At 30.2% G+C, this 25364-nt stretch overlaps 2 protein-coding genes across 2 annotated transcripts in view; both read right to left on the bottom strand.

Moving 5' to 3' along the window:
- Positions 1-14520: 14520 nt before the first annotated feature.
- LOC105133318 (uncharacterized) lies at positions 14521-15652 on the bottom strand. Its single transcript, XM_011037259.1, has one exon. It carries the CDS (start codon positions 15179-15181, stop codon positions 14786-14788), a length of 396 nt encoding a protein of 131 aa, XP_011035561.1. The 5' UTR covers positions 15182-15652; the 3' UTR covers positions 14521-14785.
- Positions 15653-15723: 71 nt separating this feature from the next.
- The window catches only part of LOC105133359 (Molecular chaperone Hsp40/DnaJ family protein), a 24922-nt gene continuing 15281 nt past the window's right edge, over positions 15724-25364 (bottom strand). Inside the window, exons 7-13 of the mRNA XM_011037317.1 lie at positions 24653-24853; positions 23127-23256; positions 21538-21698; positions 18681-18763; positions 17416-17524; positions 16031-16263; positions 15724-15982 (exon numbers count right to left, since the gene is read on the bottom strand). Coding sequence (XP_011035619.1) covers positions 16071-16263; positions 17416-17524; positions 18681-18763; positions 21538-21698; positions 23127-23256; positions 24653-24853 — 877 coding nt within the window. The 3' untranslated portion in view covers positions 15724-15982; positions 16031-16070. The remainder of the gene's footprint in view (positions 15983-16030; positions 16264-17415; positions 17525-18680; positions 18764-21537; positions 21699-23126; positions 23257-24652; positions 24854-25364) is intronic.

Here is a 25364-nt window from a genome sequence, read left to right as displayed (position 1 = left end):
ATAAAAATAAATTTATCTTTGAAATAATTTTAAAATAATTTTTTATATTTTCAAAATAAAAAAGAACATATCTCCTAAAACAATATTTATTATTTTTTACTCTTAAAATATTCTTGTAAAAAATTGTTAATTTTAAAATTGTTCAAAGATAAAAATAATTATTATCATAATTTTAAACCCTCACTCAACTCGAGCACAGAATAGGTAAGTCGAGGCTCGAATCACTAATCGAGACTTGAGTCACTGAAAAGATTGACTCGAATCAATATAAAAATAAAAATAGTTATTATCATGATTTTAAACCTAATGATTGACTCAGGTCAAGGCCCCTTGTAATGACCTCAAGTATAATCATAAATTATTGATAAAATCAATAATAATTCAAGTAAAAAAAATCACTTAAATTCTCTCCCTCTCTTTGTTTCAAACCATTGGCCAAGAGAGAAATATCCGTGTATTTATAGTCTAATTTTTTTATATTTACTCATTGGCCCTTATTATGTTCTATTTCTATTTTTATCCCACAATTCTCCTTTTTAATTAATTTACACCATAACTCCTCCTTTTTTATTTCATTGTATCCCTTCATAATACCCAGAATTCTTTTATTTAATCTTTTTAGTATTTTATTTATTTTATTCATATTATAATTTATCGAGTTTTCAAACCCAAACTCCAAGTGAGGTTGTTTATTAACTTGGTTCAATATAAAAACAAAAATAATTATTATCATAATTTTAAAACCAGACTTAATGTTCAACCCCGGATAAAGCCCAAGTCACATATCTAGAGAGTCAATATAAAAGTAAAAATAATAATTATTATAATCTTAAAAATTTATTGCGGGGTTAACTTGGGCAAGACACATGTCACAAATTAAAAGGGTTAACTCGAATTGACTCAAGTCAATGTAAGGATAAAGTTGTTCTTATCATAATCTAAAAACCTGGTTCGAGGGTTAATCGGGGCAAAACCCAGGTTATGGGTTGAGAGGGTTAACATGGGTTGACTCAAGTTGGCATATAAATAAAAACAGCTATTATCATAATTTTAAAACCTGACTCAAGAGTCCACTCAAGACAAGTTTTAAGGTCACGGGTTAGGAGGGTAAACTCGATTAATCTAAAAAAGTTAAAGATAATCAAAACAACCTTCTTTTGACTAAAATTATTTTTAAAAAAAGTTAATGGTTTTTTTACTCGTATTCTATCTCATGTTGACTTGAGTTTTTTATCATGTCAAGTCAAGTCAATTTTTTCTCTATTTTTTTAAACTCAGATTAGTTCAAGCCGGGGTTTAATCTGGTTTCGGGTCAACCTAACAAGTCAGTTCTTATTTTATAATTAGGATTATTATAACATTATTAATTTCAACACTTAATATAAACTAAAATAAGGAAAAAATATGTAATTATTTTTTAAAATATAAAGGATTAACAACAATATATATTAAAGGTAAAATAAATTTTTTCATATTTTATTTTATCTTGTACCTTATTACCAAACATGATACAAAGACAATTACTTTGTCTTGTATATTATTACCAAACACAATTATATATCTATCTTTTTTATTTTGTAGTCTTCTTTATCTCCACTATTTCAATATCTTTTATCTTGGAACGATAATCAAACGCTAGCTTAAAGCTTATAAAAGGAAGATTTTTACATAAAGGATAAAATAATAAAATAAAAATTTAAAGAAGTAAATAATCAAAACAATCTTGTTTGGCCACAATTATTTTTCAAATAAATCAATGGATTTTTTACCCATGTTTTATCTCATGTTTACCAAGTTTTTGATCAGGTCAAATCAATTTAATTCTTTCTTTATTTTTTTTAAACTCAGACTAGTTCAGGATCAGGTTTGACCAGATTTTGGGTCAACCTGCCAAGCCAATTTTTGTTTTATAACCAAAGTTATTATAATATTGTTAATTTTAACACTTAGTATAAAATAAAGTAAGAAAAAATATCTAATTATTTTTAAAAAATATATAAGTTTCACAACAATATATATTAAGGGTAAAATAAACTTTTTTATATTTTATTTTATCTTGTACATCACTACCAAAAATGATACAGAGACAATCATTTTGTCTTGTATACCATTACCAAATATAATTATATCTTTGTCTTCTTTTTTGTCTTGTTTTCTTTGTCTCCACTATTTCAGTGTCTTCTGTCTTGAAACAATAATCAAATGCTACCCTAAAGTTTATAAAAGAAAGATTTTTACATGAAAAATAAAATAATAAAATAAGAATTTAGAGAAGTAAATATTTCAGTTTGAAAATAAATTACAATGCATAGGAGAAGGAGCTAGTGTGCTTTTTCACTTCAGCAACCAATCGGTATGAAGAATTTTCCTCTTGCTACACATGTATCTTCACATCAAAGAATAATTTTTTTTCAAAAAACCTATCATGCATCATAACAAACCTATACAAAGTGTTTGTACGATATTAAATAAAAAGTATTGGGCTATAAGGCCTAATTACCTAGGCCAAGCCTAACAAGTAAAAGCAATAGCATATTTGGGCTAAGGCCATATGAGCTAGTTGCATCTTGAAAGCATCCCAGGTTAGTGCGGGAATAACCCAACCCCATTTATTTTTATACATTTTTTTCTCATTATTAAAGTTTTTTACATTATATCCTTTAAGTATTCATTGCTCACGGTAAATCTTATTATACAATTTAATAAATAAAATATTTAAACATACACTTTTTATTGAACGAACAACACTACTGATCAAGCACTGTTTTCTAAACTAATAAAGCTTGCTCTTTTATTCCAAAAGGTAAGGATCATTTTAGCATAGCCATTTTGTAGAATAAGTTACGAATAGTTTTGTCACCTGTAAAACTAACCTTCATCTTGGAAAAGGGAAGCCATGGAACAAGTTTTTATAAGAATTAAAAGCAAATAGTTTTGTCACCTGTAAAACTAACCTTGATCTTGAAAAACGGAAGTCATGGAACAAGTTTTTATAAGAATTAAATGCAAGCGAGATGTTATGACTATCATCTCTCAACCACATATAACAAATCACTTCTTTTATCTTCTAATTATCTCTTAAAAATTTTAAAATTAACTTAAATATTAAAAAGTTATTTTGCAGCTGACATCAACACAATCCACACTAGTGCAGCCTAGTTTGTTGTTAGCTATGAAAAAATATAAAGAGATTCATTAAAGTTTTTCAACAACTTTAATAGCGGCATCATTTGTAGTTTTTGATCCAAACCTTTTCCCATTCCTTTTATTTCTCAAGATTTTTCATGGTTGATAACTTGAAAACATTAGGTGGAAGAATTATAAAGCTTTAACCATCTATCGACTTCTAAAAATTTGCTCAGCAGATAAGAGCACTTAGAGAATCTATTTTGGCTACCTAACAACAACTTGGGGCTTTCTACATCCATCCACCACTGATTTTTCAACAACCTTCTCTTTCAGCACCTTTTATGCATAGACAACTCTATTTTATAAAATAAACTAGGCAAAACAAAATGAAGGAAAGTAGGCACAACACCCCTATCATTTTGACAAGTAACCATAATGAGCATTCTCATATGAGGGAACTAATATTATAGATCACAAAGTAAGGCCATAGGCTATGACTCTTACCAACAATCTCATTTTCCATGAAAATCTCATTTTAGTAGTTCAGAACTAAAAAAGCCACGCAAAAACAATCATAAAATAATGATATAAATGTTTTATGATATATAAGAGACTTTCTATTATGTTAAAACATGTTGACAACATGTCTTTAAAAGATTTTTGGTTACAAAGATGAATTTGAACAACTACAATGACCTTTTTTTTTAATCTTAAACAACATATCTAAAATGTTTAGAAGCAGTCTTGAACATGTGATCTAAAATACCAACACCATGAGTGAAATTCTCTCCATTAGTTTTTATGGGTCGCATATAGCCTTGAATCATAATTTATAACCAAACATTATAATCAACTTTGTTGACCCGTATCATAAGCTAATAACTCACTTTAGTACCAATATACCTATAAAGAAGAGCTTAACAAAAATTTTCACCATCATCCAATAAAAAAGAAAAAGTTATAAGGCTTACATAAAAAGATTTAATGAAGATATGTCAAAAGTGGAAAACTTGCTAGAACTCATGATTATGGTTGTCAAACTCGCAAGTTGACTCGTAAAATCATATGATTTTACAAGTCAACACATATATACCATGTGAAAATGGGTAGAAAACTTGGTCAAACTCAGCCAAGCTAGGTTAAAATCGATCAAACTCAGTGAACTCAAACTGAGTTTGACAAAATTAACAAAAACTATTGACTGACTTTTCTTAGTCCTCTCCTTTCTATTCGTTTGTCTCACTCACCTTCCACTCTCTTTCTCTCTCTAAAAAATCATCCCTTTAGCAAGAGCATGACCCAACATCTTGCCCTTCTCTCTACTATCTTAGCTCATAGGAATCCCAATACAGAAAGTCGTGCTCGGCTACTGGAAAGAGCAAGTCATTTACAAATAATTTCTTTTGATGATAGGGGTCATTCATTCTGTAGGGGAGAGATGAGAGGCTTTGAACATGATAATCATAAGCATGCCCCTTCAGCTTTATAGCTGCAATTTGTTTGATTGGTGAGATTAGGTGAAAATCCCTTCAATGTGTGTTGTGCTAGCTAGCAAGTTTGTTTGATCGGTACTAAGATTAGGTTTCTTTTCTTTTCTTTTTCAATACTTAATGTTGTTCTGGTTTCTGCTATTCTCATTAACCTAGATGATATATGAGTGTTATAGGTCATTATGGTAGTACTGGTAAAGGATGGAAGTGGATGTAATCATTGTAGTTGTAGCGATAAAAATAAGGGTGAGAGTGAAGGTGAAACTGAAAGCAAAGGTAGCGATGGTGTCGGCCGAAGACATCATTAAAGTAATAAACATGGTGATTATTAAAATAATTAAATGATATTGCAAAAATATTATTATATGTAAAACATTCTACAAAACTATCGAGATGCTTCAACTATGTATTTTAAGATGGTTGAATTATATATGAATTTTTATTTGAACCATGTATTTTAAGGTACTTGAATTATGTATGATTTTTTTAATGATTTTATGATTTTTTATCCGAGTTTATTTTGTATTTTTCGTACCATGTCAAAAATACATTTTTGATAACCTTGCTTATGATTATATAAGCTCTTATTAGATATATGTATAATTATTATCTTTAGAAGTAACTATATGCTCTACTTGATATGATTATTCTCAATGTAAAGCAAACTATTAAGAATTACATTCGTATAATGGAAGTGAGTATGGCTAGATAGGGGCATCCATGTTCTTATAGATGAAATGAGGAATCTTCATAGCATGATAGGTGTACCCCTTATGATACACATACATTCAATAATAATTTTAAGGATCTTGTACATATTAGCTTAGTGTATCTAGAGTTGATGATGACCCCATTAAATACTAACATGGTAAAGATACTTACTACAATCAAAAGAAAGGATTACATGTTATATTCATTGCTAATAAAAGGGGATACAAGAAAGAAAAATCTAAAAAAGTATTTAATTTCAAATTATGAAATGCTACCAAGCTAATAAGAGCGTGTTTGAGATTGTGATAGAGATTATGTTTTCAAAGTGTTTTTTACTTGGAAATGCATTAAAATAATTCTTTATAAAAAAATCATTTTTGACATTAACACATCAAAATAATTGAAGAACGCAAAAGAAAAAATTAATTTGAAAGCTAAAAAAAATTAAAAGCATAGTCCAACCACAAAAACAAACACTACTTAAATTAGTTTCTTTTTATTTGCTTTCGATCTCATAACCTAGCGGTGATTATTAAACATTCCAAAAAAGTACAAGAGCTATTGACTATTTTCTCTACACTTACAAAAAAAAAAAAAAAAACAAAGAAGAGAAGATAACATGATATTTCGTTTTTCATATAAATAATGAAACACCTCAATTTTTTTTATTTTTTTAAAAAATATTTTTTAATTCTACCTTTTAAATTTTTTTTCTTCCATTTCTAACCTTCAATATTTTATTGATTTTATATTGTTTATTTTTTTATGAGATTATTACAGTTTAAAAAAAAATCTCGATATTTAATTAACATTTAATTTTTGCAAGTGTCTGGTTTTTAATCATATTACTAAATAAAAAAATTTAGAAACAAACTTTTTAAATCTAATAGTCTATAATCTAGGTCATGTATTTTACAAGTTAACTTGCAAAGTTGAGGTCGATATAATATGTCGTTGTTTTAATATTATATGAAAAAGATACATCTTGAAATTTTTTTTATAGCCAAACCATATTTTTATCGGCCATCTAAATTATCTTTGGACACATGAAGTCAACTGGGTCATGTAGAGTCAACTTCTATGAGGGTTTATTTTAAACTCGATTAAGATTTATTTGTTTCAGTTTAATAATAATATTAAATAGTTTTTTTAATCAATCTTTCATTTTTATTTTTTTCTGATTGAATTGGGAAGATGTTTTAATTGATAAAAAAATCTACTTCATTTGATATGTCTTACTTTGCTTGTTATTTTTTATTTATTAATTTTATTATTTAATATTTGATTAATTTTGAATTATTATTCATAATTTATTTTGATTTTTTTTATATGAGGTTATGGAGTTTCAAACAAACATTTTAGCATTTAGTTGGTACTTAATTTTATAAGTATTTATTTAAAAAAAATAAAATTTTTCAATCTAGTAGAATTCCTAATCTGGATAGCGATTTTGATGAGTTAAGTCGCAAAGCCAGATTAATCTAATATCTCAATATTAAAAACAATGATATTTTAGTTTTTTTAAACCAAACTATTTTTTTTATTTATTAATTGAGTTATTTTTTAATTTATCAAGTTAATTAGATGATGTAATAACAATTCTTATATAACTAATTTTAAATCAATGTTACACAAGAAGTGGGGCCAGCGAATTAAATATTAACCTATTAGATTAAATATAATAACAGTTATAAATAATTTATTGGAGCTGCATTTTTTTTTGTATGTTTAATTTTTTATTTATTCAAAACACAAAAGTAACGCATAAAAATGAAAAAAAGCATTATCATAATTAATTAGATGTATGGTCTACTTCAAAATAATAATAATAATAATAAGGCATAAAAATCTCTAAATCTCACATTTTCATTCGTACGAATCTACGATATTTTGGTGGTGGGCCTTATAAATGGACAAGGACCATTTATTGCATGAGCATGTTATCATGTACATGAAGGCATGGCGTGCGTGATGCGGCATCATGATTGTTGCATTAATTAGGATAATCATTTAATTTGAACTTAGCTTAATTTAATTGAATACATAAGCTATTTTTGAATGATTATTAGACTCTGTAAATAATAAATGAGGAATAAAAATCATCTAATTCAATCCATATTTTTATGTATGTATGGAAAAAATATTTTTGCTAATTATTTAATTATTTTAAAATTGATATAAAAAAATCCAAATTAATGTACGTATGAAAAAATATTTTTATGAGTTATTTTAAAATTTTAATAATAGCTTAAGACATAAATCCATATTTATGAACAAGTGAAGGGTATGTTTGGAAAAAAATAGTTGCGGAGGCATGATAAAGACAGGTCCTCTCTCACTCTCACGAGCATGCCTGCTTTTGAAACAAATACTAAAACAACAATATCCTACATAGAGAGGCAATGACAGACTACGACAGGCATCTTCCCATGGATCTTGACATTTTAGCCCTTTGGATCGTCCAAAGTTTCACTTTCATCTCTCCTTTTTATATATATTTATTTGGTTTGAACCTTTATTTTGCGGTTCAATCGTATATTTATTTATATTGGATATTTTCTATAATTACGAGATATAAATATTTGTTTACTAGAATATATGCATGAAAAATTGAGAATTTTTAATATTCACTTGCAGAAAATTGAGTTACTATAATTTTTTTATTTGATTTCTTGCAATTCTTACGTATAATTTTGTAATGATGTTAAATAAAATACCATAGCATAAAAAATCACAACGTCTTTTATTTGATTGATTTTCAATTTTCATTGTATACGTGTGTTTATGGATCCCAAGTTTAGTTAAATAACTCTTCATAAGGAATTAAAGATAACTTAATCCGAATTTTACAGGCAGCAAACGCAGGTTAAAAAATTAAAATTTTTTTGTTAAAAAATAATATTTTTATATTTTAAATTGTTTTTATATGTTAATTTTAAAAATAATTTTTAAAAAATAAATGAATATAATTTTAATACATTTCAGAATAAAAAATATTTTAAAAAATAATCACTATTATACTTTTTAAATATACCATAATTACACTGTGGGTCTATGAATTCATCAATATGGTATGTGTTTCAAAAGATTATGAAAAAAAAAATTTAACTCTTGAATTTCTCACCCTTGATTGCTGTGAAAGTTTTTGCAATGCTTATGGAGTTAGTGCATGTAACTCAAAAGGTCAAAAAGTTTGAAAATATGCTGCCTTCAGTCACCTTTTTAACTCAAGTTTTAGCTTGAGCTGTAACTATAATTATTGGAAAAAACTCGGGTTATCATAAGCTACTCGTTGAATCATGCTTGTTTTTATATTTTATTTTATTTTAATTATTTTTTTATAATTTTAAATTATTTTAATATATTAATATTAAAAATAAATTTTAAAAAATAAAACATATTATTTTAATATATTTTTAAATAAAAAATATCATATTTGATATACCCGTTGCATCAAACATACTATTCTAAAAATTTCATGAAAATATCTATTGATAATTTCTCGTGGGTGTTGAAGTTCAACTTCTCTATTTCAAACATCTAATGCTAAAGTATACAGAAGCATTTTAATCTTCTAAAAAACATTCATCCTTTTACTTAAAGTAACTAATATTTTTTATTTGAATTACATCAAAATAATATATATATATATATTAATATTTTTAATATCATCATATTAAAATAATTTAAAAACACTAAAATATTATTAATTAAAAAAATAATTTTAAAACATAAAAACAAACAAGTTCAACCTCAAACAAAAAAATCCAGTTAAAGATATTTTTTAAGGTTAGAACTCAATTTATTGGTGGGTCCCACTTAAAAAACCACATTTAATTTAAATTAAACATAAAAACTATCTTGAAAATAAACAAACAATTAATGCTATTAATGTTTATAAGGGGTTGAAATGTGATGATTAATTATCAAATTATCTCAAAACTTAGGTTGAGAACTGCCATAAGAAAAAAATCCACACAATATTTTTTAATATAACTTTAAAGGTTAAAATTATAAAGGAATGAGGTTCGATGGTAAAGAAAAAGAGAAAAAAGCGCGCATCTAAGTTTAGATGCAAAGTGATTTTCACTTCTATTTTTCCTTTTTTCTTTTTTCACTTTATGGTATAATATAATATAACTCAAGATTTAATGTTTATTACAAGTAAATATGATATGTGATGATCTTATGATGAAATATCTAATTATCTCCGAATAATTGACATGAGAAAAAAATTGGATATATTATTTCCAAAAGAATTCTAATTAATTCATTAGGAAGAATTTGTTTCTAATATCGGGTGATCATTGATCTCATGTTTTATCCCAAATTGCGTAAGAAAAGAGAATCCCATTTTCGCTAATTTTCCCGACATGTTCAAATCACATTGTTTGAGATAATTAGGCCCACATAGATTTTCCCCATTTTTTTTTTTAATTTGAAAACTAATCATACTTTTAGGGCAACATCATCAATTGCTGGGCAGAATTTTAAAGAAGCCAGGCAGGCTGTTTGGCCATGCACTAGCAGATCGATGTAGGTCCGTCTAAAAGCCAGGTTTCTTCCCTCTCAAAACTTGTAAATACAAGGAGATTTCATTTAAAAGAACAAGAGGAGACAAGAAAAATCTTCTCTTTGGAATCCAAGAGAGAGTTTTCAAGCTCCTCCAAATCTCAAACTCAATTAAAAAACAATCAGAATGGAATCCAAGATTTCCCTTTATTTTCTCTTTGGATTCGGAATTGTGGGATCCAAAATATGTACGACCAAACCCTCTTTGGCTTGAAGCTTCAAACGAGAGTTGAAAAAATTTTAAAATTTTATTTTGCTTAAAATTAATTTGTTTTTATATTTTCAGATTTTAATTACTGATATCAAAAATAATTTTTTTAAATAAAATACACTTTAAAATCACAAACATCCTCAAAAAAATACACACACTTAGGTGATTTATAAGACACTTTTTCAAGAGGCATGCAATTTAGGTTTCAGCCCTATGCTCGTTTATAAATAAAATATATTTTAAAAAACAAACGATAGGTAATCAGAAACACCCTCCAATAATACACACACTAAGGTGATTTTTATGACACTTTTTCAAAAGGCATGCAATTTAGGTTTCAGCCTTATGCTCATTACGAAGACACTTTATTAGCTGTTACATGCTGATTATGGTTGGAAAGCCACTCCTTGTTGTGTTTCCACTGTCGGTTCCAACTTCATTGTATCACACGCTAAGAAATAATGCTTAGATGGGCTATTCTAGGGCAAATTCTCTTAATCATGCACCACATGATTCGTGAATATCTTTAATTATCGAAAAGAAATAAAGTCGCATCACAATAATTTCATATCAAAGTACATATGAAAAACATAGAATAAGGGATTATGAGAATTAAATATTGTGATTGAATGCTATAAAACTCTAATGTTTCAACAATGGGAGTGGTGAAGGCTAAGTCGAAATCCTTCATAAAAAATGCTAAATATTGGATGCTCCTTTTCTTACCACTTGCTTAATAATTTATGTGATAAATATATAAAATCCACTTTTCTATACGAAGAAGAATAACAATTTCATTATTCATATTTAAAAATATAAACAAATAATCACTTGTTTGAGTTCTTGCACTATGTTTAGATAAAATAAAACTATGATAGTCATATCATAACTTTTATTTCAAAAAGTATTTAATAATCTTAACATATAGTTTTTCTGGTAATATACGATCCTTTGAATGATGTAAACGATTAAAAAAAAAAAAACTTTAAACATCCTTAATCTGAATTGACCATGTAAGAGTTAGTTACATTGTTCATGTGCAGATAAGTAGACCGTGCAAAAAGATCCTCGTGACAAGAGATTAAAAAATGCTATAAATTAAAAAAAAAAATTAAAAAAGCTGGTGAAAGGCGTTAGCCGTAACCATCAACTACTTTATGAAGGCTGGATTTTTTAGGGTTTTCTTCTTCTTCTTTGAGATAAAGAGAGAAGATAAATGAGTTATATATATATATATATATAATGTCGAGAATTGTTTATATTTTGATGAAATGATATTTATCATCAGGAAATTGAAAGAAAAAACATGCATATAATCCATCATATATAAAACTCCACACTAGTTAATTAGTATAAAAGTTTAAAACATCTTCAAGAATGACATTTAATGTAAAAAATTGGAGAAATGAATTAATATAAGGATAATTTAGGATGCAAAAGTAGATTCATGGTCACTATTTAATTCTCCGCTTGTAATTGATTGATTTCCATGGTTAACCTGTGCAGTTCAAGTTCATGTGCAAAAACCTCACAAAAATAGAAAAGAAAAGAAGAGTAAAGGTCATCCTGGATTCAAGCTTTGGCATTAATGACGTGACAGTGTTTGAAAACGCTACTAAAATTGTGTTTTTTTTTAAAAAATTATTATTTTTATTTTTATTTAAAATCATTTTTTATGTTTTTACATATTGATGTGAAAAATAATTTTAAAAATAAAAATTATATTATTTTAATTTATTTTTAAATAAAAAACATTTTAAATCATAGCCATTAACACGTCATGTCATTTTCCAAATCTCTTATAAAAAAAACGAAAAAACACGACAAAAATACGAAGTATGCCGCACGTAATTCAGTGGCCAACCTCCAACCGACTGTCATATCTTACACCCTCTCGTTCCTTCGATGGTTGATGGGATATATCTAATGCAAGAAAACAAAGGGTTATATAGCTATGGTGGTTTAGACTTCGTGCAGAAACTTTGCATGAACCTACGTTTTAGGTTTATCGATAAAACTAATGCCGGTGGTATTAGGCAAGGCCTGGGTAGGATATTCTTGAAGCATCCCTGAGATTGACTCGTATGGCATGCTAAATCCTTGTTCTTCTGCTCTACCTAGCTATACGCATCAGGTAGCCATAAAAACCAGTGCTGGCTACAAGGTAACTTGCACACCAGTAGAGTGCAGAAGTAAGAAAGAAAAAATTCCAAAATCTTGTGTTGCGTAGGAGCCCGAAAGAGACTCCATTAAAGTTTGAAAAGTGTGTGTGTGTGTGCAGTGTTGAAAGTCTTTTCTGGGTTGTGCTAGACTTCACAAAATAATTTGATGTCGCTATTGTTGAACAATATGGCCACAGATAGGACCGACACATGCAAGATATGATATAATTCAAGGTTCGAGTACGTTTGGCATGAATGCATTAATTTCAAGGAGGATTACCCAACAGCAGGGGAAAAAAAAAAACTTCAGGGGCATAAAAAAAACTTGGTAAATAATAACGTTCAGAGTTTTTTTTCTTATTAATTTTCTTATTTTTTTAATTTTATCCTTATAATTTTTATTAATTGGTAATATTATTATTAGATCAATCAAGTTAATTACGTTATATTAAAATAATTTTTATATAATTTAATTTTAAATTCAAGTTAGATAATCAATCCAATTAAAAATTTTTAAAGTTGATACCTGATGATATTTAATAATAATATAAAATAATTTTTTATAAATATATTTTTTATTAGGTGTAAAATAATCCTCAAGTAACGGAATTTGTGAACCATTATCTAATTCACATGTTTTTTTTTAAAAAAACCCCTAGATGTACTAAAACATTACAATTAACTAGTTAAAATTAGGTTCTAATTTAAGGAGGAATTTTTGCAGCAATGCAGATTTAGAACTTTCAGCAGCTTGTCACTTCAAATAGTGGAGAACACAAGAACTTAAAAAAAAGAAAAAGAAAAGAAGAAGAAGAAGCATTGTAATTAAAACTATTCTGAATTTTTCTAAGGGGGCAATGAATTTTGATTGGGCCTTTCTCTGGGGTATAGAATGATGTAATGTGAAATCTATAAAAATTATTGAAATTCTAATTGGGCTAAAATCATGCTATTTTGGGCTTGGCCCAAAATCTGCATTTCATTGCTAGTGCTTGTGATCCCAAATTCTTAAGGCATGCATGACTTGTTCAAACGCACATTTGCACCTCACCCCTTGCTGCTAGAAAACTTGATATAGAGGCTGCGTTTTATTTTCACCACCTTTTATGTTTGTGATGAAACAAATATAGTAAAATATTTAGTAATAAATCAAATTATGTTTTGTAATGCAGGAATTATTAAAAAATTAAGTTTGAAATGTAATTTTATGAAGTAATTTTTATATATTTTTTTAATTGAGTTTCATAAAATTCTGTTTGTTTTTATCTTTCAAAAACGTTTTTGAAAAAATAAAAAAAATTATTTTTTTTAAATTGATATATTTTTTGTATTTTCATATCATTTTGATGTGCTGGCATAACAAAAATAATTTTAAAAAATAAAAAATAAAAAAATATTATTTTAATGTATTTTCAAGTAAAAAGTACTTTAAAAAACAACCACAATAACACTTTCATCAAATATTTTATATATATATATAAATTTTAATTATATTTTTTACAAAATACATATCTAAATCTAATTATAACTAACCGAATTTTTTTTAAAATTTATTTTTTTAAAACCACAATCACACAAACTATCTTAAAAACTAATATGCTAGTGGAGGATTAGAGAGTTGTATAGCTTTTTCTGGGTATTAAAAAAAAAGTCTTTCAATATAGTAAATGATCTTGGAAGCCAATTTTTTCCATTGAGACAATTCAACCAATTAAATATCTCACATTGTAATGCAATAAGACGGCTGTTTTAATTATTAACAAAAAAAAAAGAAAGATTTGTGATGAAAACTCTATTCCTATGAATATTCAACTATCTCAAGTCATTAATTCTTTTTGTTTATCATTTAATAGTTTAGTTTTGTAAAATTTCACGCTTGGTATTTTATATGAGAATGTTAAAAATAAAATTTGATGTTATATTAATACTTAATTCGATTAAATAAAAATTAATTTTATTAATTCAAATTAATTAAAAATTTAAGGATTCAATTTCAAACTGATACAAATATGCAACCTTATTTTTTTCCATAAGAAATTACACATTTATGTAAGTTAGTAGGGGGATTTATGTGTTTGAGGCAAACTCCCCCTTCCAGCAAGCCTCTCCTCTCTTCCAAAAATACTTGAAAGTTTCCAAATGCCTCCTGGAAATAAAAGACACAATACATAATCTGTTGAATTACTCGTTATCCAAATTTTTTGAATTTTTTTTTTACATGCATGAGTCATTGCCACCACCTCTGTAGATATAAAAATCCTTCCTTTCCCGTCTCCATTCAAGTAAACAAGGCGATATAATTGCAAAATCCAGCTTAAATACATTCGAAAAAAGGACTCTTTTGATGTGACATGATTTGCCAAGACACAGGCCAAGAACCAAACTAGCCCAGATGCCTAAAAACATCATTCACGTTTACAAAGAGATATATCCTCTCAAAAAGTCAAAGGCTATGCTGTTTCGAGGCACAAATTTGAGGTAATCTCCAAGGATGGTGCTCGGGCAAAGTGTCAACCATTTTTGGTAGACTTTTTGATCTGAAACTGCAACTGCCCAACTCGATCAATAAGCTTCGTTACAGAATACAAGAGCCAGTAAAAAACCAACGCCGCAGCAATCAAAAGCGCGTTGCGTTGGCTCTTGATAGTGGACTTTTGGTGGCGCATATTCTCCGATGGAGAGCAGGAATTGAGGGTCTTACAGGAGGGCATCGTTTCATATTTCCAGTAGATGTCCATGACCAAGAAGAGGCAAATTGGCAATATTGAGAAGAAGGGTTTCAGGAGGGTTTTAGTTACAGACAAGAGGCCATTGCGTAAGGGGTTTAAACCTGGGAGGGTTAAGAGAAGGAGCATCACGGCTTCTGCTCCAGCAGCATAGGCAACCGCTACCCATTCCAGTGCCATTGGTTACTGTTTGGTGAGAAGGAAAATCGATGAGAGGTGGCGCGGGGATTTTCGAGGAAAGATTGGATAATGAATCTTGAGGTGGGAAGGAACCACGGAGAGGATTATAAGGAGTTGAATCGGATTGCTTAACGCGTTTTAATGTCACAGCTGGAAGTTCAGTTGAAAGTTCAACGTTGCAATAACTTAATACTGAAGTAATGGTGTCAATGTCAGTCCATTAGCGGGCTCAAATGCTTCGGTCTACAATTGTTCACAAGGCCAAATAAACTGAAAGTGAAAAGGAGGCAAAAAGATATGGTTACCTGAAGATGGTCTGCTGTATATGCAAGCCCTAGAAATTCATTTTTTATGCTCTGATGCTCCTAGCCACAGCCAGTTTGATATCTTTTCAAACATTGTTTTAGACAATCATAGACATCAGCAATGGTGACCTTGCCCTGCTCTTGCGTTGGCACAGATGGCTACAAGTAAAACATAAGAGACAGGGATCCCTGGTTCTGACTCGGTAGCATTGATTCTGAAACGAACATTTCAGTTTATTCAAAGTAAAATGACGAGAATCACTATTACACTAAAGTTTTGACAACAAGAATGATGGGCTCAGATAAATCGGCAGACAGTGAAGTTACCAGTAAAACCAATCAAAAAATACATACTGAACGCGGCATCTACATGCTAAGAACAATCTAATCTTCATGCCAGCCCTTGACAGGATAAATCTAAGGGAAAGATGCCAGGAAATAAATAAAATGCATCAAATCCCATTACATCTATTACAGGTATGGGCAAAGACTACACCATCAAATCCCATTACATCTATTACAGGTATATGGGCAAAGACTACACCTCATCTCTCGTTTCTCAAAACATTGACCTCAGCTGAAAATCATTTCTTCCTAATGTTCTGTATATGCGAGGAATTGTTCCTTTGTATCTTTCGCATGGAGGTTAAAACACAAGTTAGAACTGAAACTGTAATTACAGACAACATGATGGCAAAATCCGGTTTGCCAGATCTCCACAACAGTGATGTGTTGGTCATGGTGATAGAGGCAAACCTTTCCCGTGATTGCTTTTGCCTGCAAATTCATAGTTTAACAGGCCAGTACGTAAGAGGGCAAAAAACTACATGCTTACAACACAAACAATTGTTTCCTACAAGTTTAAAGATTTTGAAAAACAAGCACCACAAATGTTCCACTGATCTGTACAAGTACACGAGCCCCGTGATTCATTTATTACTTGCACTACTACTCATAAAAGGTATGGTTGAAAGCACTCACTGATTAACATAATGCACTTTATTTTGTTACCAGAAATTGAAGATATCGATGCCTTGCAATTAACCAAGCAAAACACAAATAAAAAGACATCAACACCAATTCATTAGAATGCAACAAGCATTTCCACCCGTAATCTTTTTTTTCTCTTTTTTTTTTTTTGAGAATTTAAGCATTTCCACCCGTAATCTTTTTTTTCTTTCTTTTTTTTGAGAATTGTTTCAACCATGATCCTCCTCATACATCAATCTAGTCCAGATCCCTTCATTGCACATTTGGAGGCATGGATTCTCCATGTATGCCATGTAAATAAAACCAAACAACTAGATCTACAAGGTGAACAAAATTAGAGGCAGACGTGTTTAACCAACATTCATGGCACCCTATGTGATGCTACAAGGCTCCAGTCCATGCCCACCCTTTCCTTTTCTAAATTTTCTAGTGCTACCTGATCTGGAGCGAAACATGTGCAAGTAAAATTCATAGAATGTAGGGGTAGGTGAGCAAGGACTTCATAGAGGACAGAGAATTGAATGGGAAAAAAAAAAAAAAGGCAACCTGAAATCAATAACATAGGAATAAGAGAGGACATGCACAGAAAGTCTATTATGCAACTATGGCCCCAGGAGGAGTTCGAGGAAGAAAATCTTGGCCTCTTTATCCTTCAAACTTTTTACAAAAACTGGCTGATCTCAAGACTAACACCTGCAAGCTTAGGTTGCTTGCAATGCTCCAGCCCATGCCCCCTTTCTTTTTCAAGAGTTTTGATCACAGAGATTCAGGGAAGTATTATATATTCTTCATTTGTATCTTAGAACTTTATTATTTATCTATGTTGGCATTTTGATTCTGCTTTATGATTAAAAAATCATTGTAAGTGATATCACTCCTAATCACACACAACTTTATGAAGGCAGGCTAGGAAAGGAATGTGAAGTCAGTAAAATATACCCCAAGAAGCCTTTAATTGAGTTCCACAGAGAGGCAGTGCATTTGAGCCTATGACCTGAAGCATTGCCTTTGGGATCTCTAATGTGATCCTTGTTTCTTTCAAATGTGCCTGAATGTGCAGATATGAGATGTAAGAAAAGGTACCAAATCTGAATAATCTCTACCACATTCCCACCTTCAAAGCAAATTGACATACTACAAAGCATGAATCAGGATATGACTAGGATACAATTCACTAAAGATACGTAAGTGTGCGCAAATATACTCTTTATATAAACAAATTTATATTTGATTTGTTTTGTCTTCAAACACAAAATATGAGCCACTTCAAAAAAGTGTTAATCACATTAACAAATTATGCTCAGATAATAAAAGTAATCCAACCTGCTTGTGAGATTATGATTTCAGCAACAATGAATCATCATGGTTAGAACTTAAAAAGAAAACAGAAAATGAGAACGATGGCTTTTGTGGCAGTCAAACAAAGCCTGATGATTGAACACAACATAATATTGTCTATTAGAAAAGTACCAAACTATGATTTATGGACATGACATTAGTGTTAACAGATATGTAGTGTTAAATTTGTTCAATCTAAAAAATCAAGAATCAAGGACAAGACTACATATATTTTGATGGTATATGTAAATGCAAAATCTTATGTACGTACAATTTCTTGAGTAACCACCCATATTTTTGGCTTTTTTTTGGTTGCAACAAATACTTAATTTTATTGGAAAAAAAAGTGTTAGAGATGTTGACTAGAGGGGTAAAACTGAAAAAGTTTAAGAATTGGGCTGAGGAGTCGTTGAGGATGTGATTTCTAAGACGTGCTATGATTTTAAGTAGACACCAGGTCTTGACAATGCTCATATTTAGAGCACAGCCACATGAACGTATGTTTCAGGTTGTGCCAAAACATATCAACTCAACTGGACATGAATTTTCCATAAGAATTCTTATTTGGAGTCTACATTTTCTTTTTCCATCTACCAAAATTTTTGCATCCCCAAAATTTCTATTTTATCAAAGAAAAGTAAAGAATCTACCCTATAATATCCTCCCTGTACTAGGCTTATCTCCTGCATTCCTCATTTATCCAAAACTATAATTTTTTCTTAAAAGTTGACAACCGCACATATAAGATGACTGTTCTGACATGTTCAGCATGAAATTATACTACTATGAAGATCCTTGGAGTATCTACTTAAATGGTTTTAAATAAATACTATAACTGACAAAAAGAAAAGAAAAGAAGAAAATACCAGAGCTGTTAGAAGAAACTGCATGTTCCTTGCTGCCAGACTTGAGTGAAGCCAGTTCCTCGACAAGCGCTCGCTCCTTGTCACTGCAATTATCTTCAAATTGAGCTCATACAAAAAGTGTGCAACCACACAAAAGAGATGAAAACAAAGAAACCATGGCATAAACTCCCAACACAATCAAACAACCAATTCAAGCAGGCATTGCATATGATGGTACTCCTATAGGTTCTATAATATCCACAATCAATTCTCCCAACAGTATATTCATTCAGAATCTAATCTATTTATAGGACACCCTTTTGAAAGAAACTTCAAAATATTAAATGCTTTAACAAAAAGAACAAAAACAATCATGGGTGTCCTTCATTGACAGCTAAATCTTTCTGTACAATTAGAAAGAGAATGCCTGACATAATTTGCATATTATTGAATCAAATTATAATCTTCAATCCAACTGTTTCATAACTGAAAATTAGATAGCTCATGTCAGAATCAACAATATTTATTAAGGAAATATAGAGCAGACATTCCCTCCATTGTTTGATTTTGTTCGGCTTGAGAAGATGGTTAACCATAAGTTCATCATATAAAATACAGCTTTCAGTTTGAACCAATTACATCCGGTTTGTTGAAAAATGATTCTGAACAGCAGCTGAAATTTCATCTTCAAGGCAGCAATACATCAACATTATCTTTTAATTTAAAGTGATAGCATAGAATTCAAAACGAAAACAATTCACACAACATCAAAGAATAGCTCACTAATAAATCCTCCATAATAAACAATGTACACATCAGAGGTAATTTCAATTCCTCCAACAAAGTAATGGATATAGTGGTAGCCTCTTGATCATTATAAACAAAAAGGCTTTGAGTCTCGGGCTTTCATGTGGCCTGGTGAATACCAACAAGTCATAGTCATAATGATCAGGACAGTATTCATTATTCAACTACCGAGAATTCCTATTATTTAAACTGTAATTTGTCAATTAACAAAAACTAAAACATATAGGGAATTTACTGTAGCCATTTTCATTGTTCATGCTCTCACAATTCATTGTGGATTGTAATAGCATTTTTTTTAAAAAAATTCATTTTAGTCCTCAAACTTTTTCTTTCCACAATTGAGCCCAAATCAGCATCCAATTAAATGATTTTTTGGGAGGGCGGATTGAATTGAAAGAAAGAGGAACGAAGTGAAAAATGCAGATAACATAGGTGGTGACTTTGAAATTTGTTTCAAAAGTTCATTTCAGTCCCCTATATTTTTTAGCTATTAGGTGATTGATCCCTATAATTTAAAAAAAAAAATACATTTTGATATCAAACTTTATTTTTCTCATTTTTTAGTCCTTATTTGGGTGGAGGAGAGAGGGGGTCGCTGGATTATGGCTTGGGGAAAGAGAATTGTAGTTAGGAAAGATTTCAGCCACCAGTCTATTTTTGTATCAAAAGATTCCTTATAATGAGGGGGGTTCCAATTAAGTGTTATTTTTACCTTGAAAACACCTAAAACACAGATCTAAGCTTAGAAAGATTTTTTGTTTCGGGTTTTCGGGTGGTTTTTGTGTTTTTAAACGCCATAGATTGGTTTAACAAGGTTCATGGGATGTTTCCGAGGTGTTTTGGGTCAAAAACAGGTTCAAAATGGGTTTTTGGGTAAAAAACAGAACCTCTTTAAGCATCGTCCGCCCAATTAAACTTCAAAAAAAATAAAGGCCCATGCACAGGCTTGTCCTTGATTGGGCCAGGCGCTAGGCCTAGCTTACCGAGCCTAGCAATGCCTGGCCTCATTGCTTCTTTTTTTTTTCAAAGATTTTATTTTTTTATATTAATGGCTTTTTTTACATTAGTTTTTTAAAATAATTTTAAAATTTATATTTTAATTACTATCCCTTCTCTATGATTTTTTTTTGAGTTTTTTAGCCTTTGTTGAAAAACAATTATTTTTTAATTATATTGGGTGTGTTTAATTTTTGCATAAGCTGGTATGATTTATCCATAGTTTTTTTTGTATGTTTTATATAGATTAACTATTTTTAATATATAATATTTCTAATATGTGCAACCTTGCATAATTTTTTTCTTTTATTTTATTCAACAAATTTCATGTGTGTGTTCATCTCTATTACAAATTGATTTTCATAAACAAATTCATTAAACACAACTAGATAAATGACTCATGTTATGATATTAAACATCTTGATCTACATTGGTTTCTTGATTTTTCCAATTATGTTATATTTATCGTTACTCTCTCTTTTTTCATTTATTTACACAATAGTTCGTGATTTATTAATTGAATGCGTGCATAAGTTTTTCGATTTACATTTACGATTTTTTATGTAAAAAAACATGTTGAAAAATTCTACACGTTCTAGTTTTTTTTATCATGTGTTTGTATTTTCAATTTAATCCTTATTCTTATGATTTATTACCTTTTTTCTTGACTCTTTTATGTAAGTTTTATTATTTTTAATTTTACACTTTAATCTAAGTTGATAGTGTATTATTTTTTTATTTATTTTGATCCTCATTGATTGGTTATGTATGTATATGTATGTATGTATGTATGTATTCATTCCCGTTTACTATCATTGCTTTTTTCATCCATATGATTCAAATAAGGCCAACTTATTTATTTAGTTGGGACTATAACCCGAGTTATTAGATTTCTTTTTTAAAAGATAAAGATAAGCTAGCAACACCTAAATATTTTACTGGAAAAATAATGCGAACCCGCAGCATAGCAAAGGCACCAACCTAGTACCTACTAAATTAGATAACGTGTACAAACATTACAAATGCCCATGTCGAATAAGAAACTCTTGAGTGTAAAGTAGAAAGAGATTAAGACCTGATATCTTTGGGGATCAGAATATTCACAATAAAGTGATGATCACCTCGAACAGAAGGTTTATTGATGTCTGGAACTCCCAACCGTGACAATTTTACAGCATCTCCAGGCTGAATCCCGGAAGGAATTTGAAGATCTTTCAAACCCTCGACAGTCTCAACCTGAAGTTATTTTAGATTCATATGTCAAACAACTTACTTCAAGGCATCCAAAAGCCATTTCTATGTTTCCAGAAAAATTCTACAAAAAGTCACACATTTCAACCCCATCCCTAATTTGAACGATGAATAAAGGCAGAAAAAGGGGTAAAGTAAAGAAAAACACAGGCCATACTAAGGCCCCTAAGATGTATTCAACAACTGAACCATGAAGAAGAAACACATTTTGCATGATAACAAAAATCCGTGTTGTTTGGTTAACACATACCAAGTCAAATGATCTATTTAGAGTTACTTTTATGGCATAGAACTATGTCCAGCAATTCAATTTTGATTAAGTAATCAGATTGCTTTAAGAGAATGAACAGGATATGTTCAAGATTGCTATATCGTACAATTATTTCATACAATAAAATTGCATCATGTAAGTTCCAACTGCGATTGTGGCAGACTGACAATTCAATATCAGGAAGAGAATCTTTGTTTGTGGATTATTATTTAGCCATTGTTTCAAATGGGCATAAAACAGTCATACAAAAACATAAGCAGAGATGACAATGGATAGTGTGTTCCATAAATAATAACAACGGTTATTTATATGGTTATAACATTGGTAGTTTAAATGCCAGGCTTCTTCTTGAGGTCCAAAGGAAATTTCTAATATCTAAAGTACCAAAAATCACTATAACATAGACGTTGGCATCAAAATTGCCGGCCTCTATAGCAGGTATGTAGGAATTGAGGATTAGATGATGTCATGAGTTAAGCTCTAAGAGTCATACTTAGATTAAAAACTGCAGAGAGGTGAAGTGATTGAAAATAACCCTCAAGAAGAAAATTTGACTGCTCAAGGTGAACATGAAGAAGCCAACCCTACATTTTATGCCAAAAGCTTGACGGAGAAGCCATCACAAAACTCAAAATTTTACAATGGGTGCCCTCAAAAAACCATTTTCCTTTCCAAAACTTTCCACAAGACGATTCCTCATAAAAATACATGAAGAAGCCAAAGTAACCATACTCTAATCTAAACTAGGCCCAATTGAATCTGAAATTATAAATGATGAAACAGCCTTGACTCAAAGTGGCATAATTTCTCCATAAGATTCTGGCATTGAAGAAAATGGAACTAGGAACATTGATGTTCAACCAGAAACAAAAGATTGGAGCAAGGGCAGTGAAAGAACCAAGTGAATTAATAACCATTGTCAGAGTTTAAGGAACTTGTGATAAATTAGTATAGTGTGCATGCTAATTTCTGACACATTGATTTTGTTCCGCATCCAGAAGCATTAAGTCATGAAATTATTAACTGTGAAGCTATAGTTTAGCACCTGAAAAATAAATGAGAAGCAATGCTTCCAACAAAAGAGTAAAAGATAGCAGATTTTTTTTTAAAATATCTAATATAAGACAAGAAACTATAATTACCTTTAAGATGGTCCCCAGAATTGCTTGAGTATAATCAACATTGATCTTTGAGTAAAGATTGAGACCATTTCTCCAAATCCCTTGTTTTTCATTGACATGGAGGCTTATAAACAGATCACCAGCAATGCCCCTATCAATAGCAAATGAAGTGATGCTTCCAGTTTTAGATTTTTTCTTTTTTTTTTTCCTTGTAAGACTTTGTTTTGCATTGCTATCTAGTAATATCTAATCATAATATGAAATGAAGAAACATTCCATAACTAACACAGTATAAATGAAGAGAAATATCAATAGAAACAAAAGTTTAACAATGCCAAATATTACAAAAGAACCATTCTCATTTTTGGCATAAAGAACTCAGCAACCTCACAAATACATTATATGTAAATGATAACCTATATGGTGCATGCCCTAGTGTTAACCTTGTCCATTACACATCAATTAGTGCAATCATTATATATCCAAACCATCCAAATCAATCTAAATATAGCTATTACAAATATTTTGTGATTCTACATTGCAATGGAAAGGGTTGCGCTTGGATTTATAGGGATTAGGGATATGGACAAGAACAAAATGTAAAGAGATAATATATTTAAACCAACAAGGGTGGCTGCAAACTTGTAGACACAACCAGGAAGTTTGTCGTGCAGAAAGTATTAACAAGACCTGAATATGCAAATATTAATGTTTGACAGATGACCTACCAGTTTAAAATAGCCAGGAGAACACCAGAAAGTAGAATGTAATATCAGCCTATAGTGGATGGAAAGGAAGATATGCTCAAAGAGAGATGGATATTGGAGAAATTCAGGTATGAACCTACAAATGCTGAGGTGATATGTATGGATTCACATTTTGAGGCATGACTTAATAACTCACCCATTTTCTTTTTGCTTTTGATAAGCCAAGGGCCTCAGTATACCGACATCAAAAAGCTTCCTTGGTGCAGGCATTATACTCTACGCAGTATAAATTGCCTTTGTATTCCACTAATACCTTACAGAAAATTAGGTTTATGTTGCAGTCAGCCAACTCCATGTAGAGATAACAGTTAAGTACTTATTATATTGGAATCACCATGCAACAGGTGGTGAATTTTACGAATGTATTTCTGGGATTTCTGTTTTGAGGGAACACAAGCAGTCCCAAATCCCAACAGTAAACTCAAACCTCTCACAGTAAAGTTTCAAATATTTAACTTTGAGGCTTTTGATATCAAGATAGCAGAATGGTCCCTTGCACTGTAATCCCAAACATAAACTAGTTTAGTTGTCAACGGTGAACAGTGAAGTTTTTGGGAACACACATTAATTTTACACCACACTTGTTTAGCATTTCCTGATTCTTAACATTGATTGATCAATTTCTTCAGAGCAGCTGAAAGAGCACCAAATGAGATGTAATCCAGCCTCTTAAGAGCAATTTAAGCGCACCAAAAGGGACAAAAACAAGCTTCAACTATCCACATGTACAGATGATACTAGTAAAAATATTTGATGGACAATATCTTTATTCAATCATACCTTTTCTTGTTGAAACTACCCTCACCCTGAATTCGCATTGTAGCTCCATCATTGACACCAGCTGGGAAGACCACTTTCATGCTTCGCTTTGACCTTATTTTACCATTTCCACCACATTTTCGGCAGTGGTCAGTAATCACCTTGCCTTCACCAGAGCATTTTGCACAAGTAGAAACCTGAAATCCACACAAGTCATCCATCCTGTACACATGAAAGGAAAAAAGACACACATTCCCATACCTAAAATGTATAGTATCATCCATACAGCATTATCAAAGAAAGGGAAGAGAATTGAAAAGGAATAAATGAGTCAAGGTAGTTTAAGTAACAAATTTTTTAATAAATCCTACCCGTCTGAGTAGTTCCTTGTATTATTCAGATAAGGAAAGAGGCAAACACATTCAACTTATGCATTAGTTTCTTTGTATTATTCAGATAAGGAAAGAGGCAAATACATTCAACTTATGCATTAGTTTAGAAACATGTCAGCTTGAGAACATCTAGACAATTGATTATAGATTTAAATGTGAGAAAACTAGAAAGTCAAATGATGAACATGACTTGTTCCCAGCAGTAAAACTAGACAGGTAATCTGAATCTCCCATTCCAAATTCTTTAAATGAAGCAAAGCCTCAGAGATAAAAGAAGAGAAAAAGAACACATATCGGTAGAGCTTACTACTGCAGAGTACTAGTGTCTACTAAATGAAACT

This window comes from Populus euphratica, unplaced genomic scaffold (assembly GCF_000495115.2).
Source record: "Populus euphratica unplaced genomic scaffold, PopEup_1.0 scaffold114.1, whole genome shotgun sequence".
NCBI lineage: Eukaryota > Viridiplantae > Streptophyta > Magnoliopsida > Malpighiales > Salicaceae > Populus > Populus euphratica.
This window is presented reverse-complemented; position numbering and strand designations above follow the sequence as displayed.

Bases quoted from the DNA above. Each gene is read 5' to 3' on its own strand.
- LOC105133318 (XM_011037259.1), bottom strand. From the start codon at position 15,181: ATGGCACTGGAATGGGTAGCGGTTGCCTATGCTGCTGGAGCAGAAGCC.